Consider the following 4,809-nt stretch of genomic DNA (forward strand, 5'->3'; position numbering starts at 1 on the left):
TGACCTGAAGAGGTCGGTCGATTTGTCTGTCGAACATCCCGGGTCAGACACCTCGACCCAGGGTATGAACAATGTGGATTGTAGAAATAAATTATTCTTTTATTTATTTATTTATTTATTTATTTATTTATTTATTATTTTAAATACCAAAATTTAAAAAAAAAAGAGAAATAAAAGGAAATCGAAAACTAAAATAATTAATTAATTAAAAAGATTTTGAAAAATTTTGTAGAATATTTTCGAAAAATAGAGAGGGAAAAATTAGTTAGGAAGTTTTGAAAAAGATATGATTTTAAAAATTTTAACCAAGTCAACCCAAGGGATATGAAATTTTATGATGAATTAAAGGAAAAGATATTTTTTATTTTTGAATTTAATGTGGAGAGAGAAAAACAACAAAATGACACCAAACTTGAAATTTTTTAGATTAAAACAATGGAAACAAACTAGAAAACTTTAAATGTCAAGATGAACACCAAGAACACTTTGAAGATCAAGATGGGCACCAAGAACAAATTTTGAAAATTTTTAAGAAAATAAGAACACACAGAACACCAAACTTAAAAATTTTTATACTTGGAACACTAATAATTCGAAAATGTATAAGATAATAAGCAACAAAAGACACCAAACTTAGAATTTTAGAAAACCAAACACAATTTTTTCAAAAATTAGAAGGAAAAACACAAAGAAGACACCAAACTTAAAACATGAAGCTAAACTCAAACAAAAGACTAAAATTTAGTGACTCTAAACCAACAAAAATAAATTATTCCTAATCTAAGCAACAAGATAAACCTTCAGTTGTCCAAACTCGAACAATCCCCGGCAACGGCGCCAAAAACTTGGTGCACGAAATTGTAAATCACACTTTTCACAACTCGTACAACTAACCAGCAAGTGCACTGGGTCATCCAAGTAATACCTTACGTGAGTAAGGGTCGATCCCATGGAGATTGCCGGCTTGAAGCAAGATATGGTTATCTTATTATTCTTAGTCAGGATATCAATAATGGTTCTTAGTTCTAATTGTGAAAAATAAAAGAACATGAAATAAATACATGTTATGCAGTAATGGAGAATGGGTTAGAGTTTTGGAGATGCTCTGTCTTCTGAATCTCTGTTTTCCTACTGTCTTCTTCTTCACGCACGCAAGCCTCCTTTCATGGCAAGTTGTATGTTTGTGGATCACCGTTGTCAATGGCTACCATCCGTCATTTCAATGAAAAAGATCCATATACATGGCTAATCATCTGTCAGTTCTCACTTGTGATGGAATAGGATCCGGTGATCCTTTTGCGTCTGTCACTACGCCCAACATTCGTGAGTTTGAAGCTCTTCATAGTCATCCCATCCCAGATCCTACTCGGAATACCACAGACAAGGTTTAGACTTTCCAGATCTCAAGAATACTGCCAATTGATTCTAGCTTATACCACGAAGACTTTGGTCTCACGGATTAAACGCTATGTTGTCAAGAGATGCAGTCAAACTCGTGAACCAGGAACCCAAGAGATACACACTCAATCTAAGATAGAACAGAAGTGGTTGTCAAGCATGTGTTCATAGGTTGAGAATGGTGATGAGTGTCACAGATCATCACATTCATCATGTTTAAGTGCGAGTGAATATCTTAGAATAGAATCAAGCGTGATTGAATAGAAAACAGAAGTAATTGTAGTAATCCATCGAGACACAGCAGAGCTCCTCACCCCCAACCATGGGGTTTAGAGACTCATACCGTAGAAGATACAAATTCAGATGTAAAATGTCATGAGGTAATGAGTGAATCTCTAAAAGTAGTTTTTATACTCAACTAGTAACCTAGGTTTACAGAAAATGAGTAAACTAAGATAGATAGTGCAGAAATCCACTTCCGGGGCCTACTTGGTGTGTGCTTGGGATAAACATTGAAGCTTCCATGTGTAGAGACTATTCCTGGCTTTTAACTCCAGCTTTTGTGCCAGTTTGGGTGTTTAACTCCAGCTTTTAGCCCAGTTCTGGCGTTTAACGCCAGATTAGGGTAGAAAGTTGGTGTTAAACGCCAGTTTGCGTCATCAAAACTCGGGCAAAGTATGGACTATTATATATTGTTGGAAAGCCCAGGATGTCTACTTTCCAACGCAATTGAGAGCGCATCAATTAGGCATCTGTTGCTCCAGAAAATCTATTTCGAGTGCAGGGAAGTCAGAATCCAACAGTATCTGCAGTCCTTTTTCAGCCTCTGAATCAGATTTTTGCTCAGGTCCCTCAATTTTAGCCAGAAAATATTTGAAATCACAAAAAAACACACAAACTCATAGCAAAGTCTAGAAATATTATTTTTGCATAAAAACTAATAAAAATATACTAAAAAGTAGCTAGATCCTACTAAAAACTATATGAAAATACCCCCAAAAAGCGTATAAAATATCCGCTCATCAATGATTTCTCTATTTTTGGTGATTCCTTTGAATTTTGTCTAAACCATCTATCCCTGGTGCTGAAGCGGTGCCAAGAAACAAATCTGGTTTTAAACTGGGAAAAATGTTATTTTATGGTTATTGAAGGAATTGTTCTTGGGCATCGAATCTCAAAAAAGGGAATAGAAGTCGATCAGGCTAAGGTGGAAATAATTGAAAAATTACCACCACCTACCAATGTTAAACCCATCAGAAGCTTCTTAGGCCATCAGGTTTCTATAGGAGGTTTATCAAGGACTTCTCTAAAATTGCAAAATCCCTGTGCAATTTCCTAATTGTAGACACACCTTTTGTTTTTGGTGAGGACTGCATGCTTGCCTTTGAAACCTTGAAATCAAAGCTTGTCACTGCACCTGTCATTTCTGCACCGAACTAGGCCCTACCATTCGAGCTAATGTGTGATTCCAGTGACTATGCCATAGGCACAGTTTTGGAACAACGACATGACAAGCTTCTATACGTCATTTATTATGCTAGTTGTATTTAAATGATGCTCAAAGGAATTATACCACCACTGAGAGGGAACTGTTAGCGGTTGTCTATGCAATGGATAAGTTCAGATCCTATTTGATTGGTTCAAAGGTCATTGTTTACACTGACCATGCAGCTCTCAAGTACCTCTTAACCAAGAAAGACTCTAAACCAAGGTTAATCAAATGAGTACTGCTTCTCCAAGAATTTGACATTGAGATCAGGGACAGAAAGGGATCAGAAAACTAGGTGGCAGATCATTTATCACGAATTGAGCCTACAGCAGGAACAACCACGCCCATCACTGAGGTGTTCGAGACTTTCCCTGATGAGCAGCTTTTTGCAATCCAAAAAGTATCATGGTTTGCAGACATTGCAAACTAAAAAGCCATGAAGTTCATTCCGAAAGGGTATAGTAGACAGCAAGTGCGTAAACTTCTACATGATGCTAAATACTACCTGTGGGATGAACCCTACCTCTTTAAGAGATGCTCGGATGGTATAATCCGGAATTGTGTCTCTGGGGAAGAAACCTAGTGGATTCTATGACATTGTCATAGATCTGAATATGGAGGACATCTTGGAGGAGAGCGAACAGCTACCAAGGTCCTTCAGTGTGGATTTTTCTAGCCAACACTCTTCAAGGACTCCCGAGAGTTTGTTCGTAATTGTGATAAATGCCAACGAGATGGAATCTCCCTCATAATCACGAAATGCCACAACAAAAAATTCTGGAAATTGAGCTGTTTGATGTATGAGGAATAGACTTCATAGGACCCTTTCCACCCTCATATTCAAACACCTACATCCTGGTGGCAATGGACTACGTGTCTAAGTAGGTTGAGGCAATCGCTTCCCCCACTAATGACACCTGAGTAGTGTTGAAATTCTTGTAAAAGTACATCTTTAGCAGGTTCAGCGTCCCACGGACACTGATTAGTGACAGAGGCACCCACTTCTGTAACAGACAACTTGTCTCTGTCTTACAGAGATATGGTGTTCATCACAAAGTGGCCACCCCTTACCATCCACAGACCAATGGACAGGCTAAAGTCTCTAACAGGGAGCTCAAACAAATTCTAGAGAGAATACTCGGTGTCTCTAGAAGAGATTGGGCGAAGAAACTTGACAATGCTCTCTGGGCATACCAGGATGCATTCAAAAACCCCATCGGGATGTCCCTCTACCAATTAGTCTATGGCAAGGCATGCCACCTACCCGTGAAATTGGAGCACAAAGCATATTGGGCAACAAGATTCCTCAATTCTGATCCCAAGGCTGCAGAAGATAAGAGGTTGCTCCAATTAAATGAGCTGGATGAATTTTGACAAGCTACTTTTGAGAATGCCAAGATTTACAAAGAAAGATCCAAGACATGGCATGATAGAAGGATATCTACCAGAGAATCCTAGCCTGGTCAACAGGTTCTACTCTTTAACTCCAAACTCAAGTTATTCCCTGGGAGACTCAAGTCACGATGAACAGGACCTTTTGTGGTCACTAGTGTGTCGCCCTATGGTCATATAGAACTTCAGAGCCAATATTCTGATAAATGATTCACTATCAATGGCCACCGTATCAAACACTATCTAGGGGGCCCAATTGAGCAATCTAGGGGGCCCAATTGAGCAAGAGGTTTTCACCCTCCTGCTTGCATGACAACAACATTGTCCAGCTACTGACAATAAAGAAACACTTGTTGGGAGGCAACCCAGCCATATGTTTAGTATACTTCATTCCCTTCCAGTGACATACACAAAAAATTTATATTGACGGGGCAAAAAATAATACACATTACTATCAAAAGATATATTGATCTAAATTTAATAAAATAAAAGTGCACATTAATTATTCGAATACAAAAAAAAACAAAAAT

The 4,809-nt window shown here is 38.1% G+C and overlaps 1 protein-coding gene across 1 annotated transcript; it reads left to right on the plus strand.

Moving 5' to 3' along the window:
* The first annotated feature begins 3,008 nt into the window (after positions 1-3,008).
* LOC130966708 (uncharacterized) lies at positions 3,009-4,261 on the plus strand. The gene is made up of 2 exons (XM_057891526.1): positions 3,009-3,109; positions 3,847-4,261. The coding sequence occupies exons 1-2, from the start codon at positions 3,009-3,011 to the stop codon at positions 4,259-4,261; spliced, it is 516 nt and encodes a 171-aa protein (XP_057747509.1).
* The last annotated feature ends 548 nt before the right edge of the window (positions 4,262-4,809 follow it).

This window comes from Arachis stenosperma, chromosome 3 (genome assembly GCF_014773155.1).
Source record: "Arachis stenosperma cultivar V10309 chromosome 3, arast.V10309.gnm1.PFL2, whole genome shotgun sequence".
In the NCBI taxonomy this organism is placed as follows: domain Eukaryota; kingdom Viridiplantae; phylum Streptophyta; class Magnoliopsida; order Fabales; family Fabaceae; genus Arachis; species Arachis stenosperma.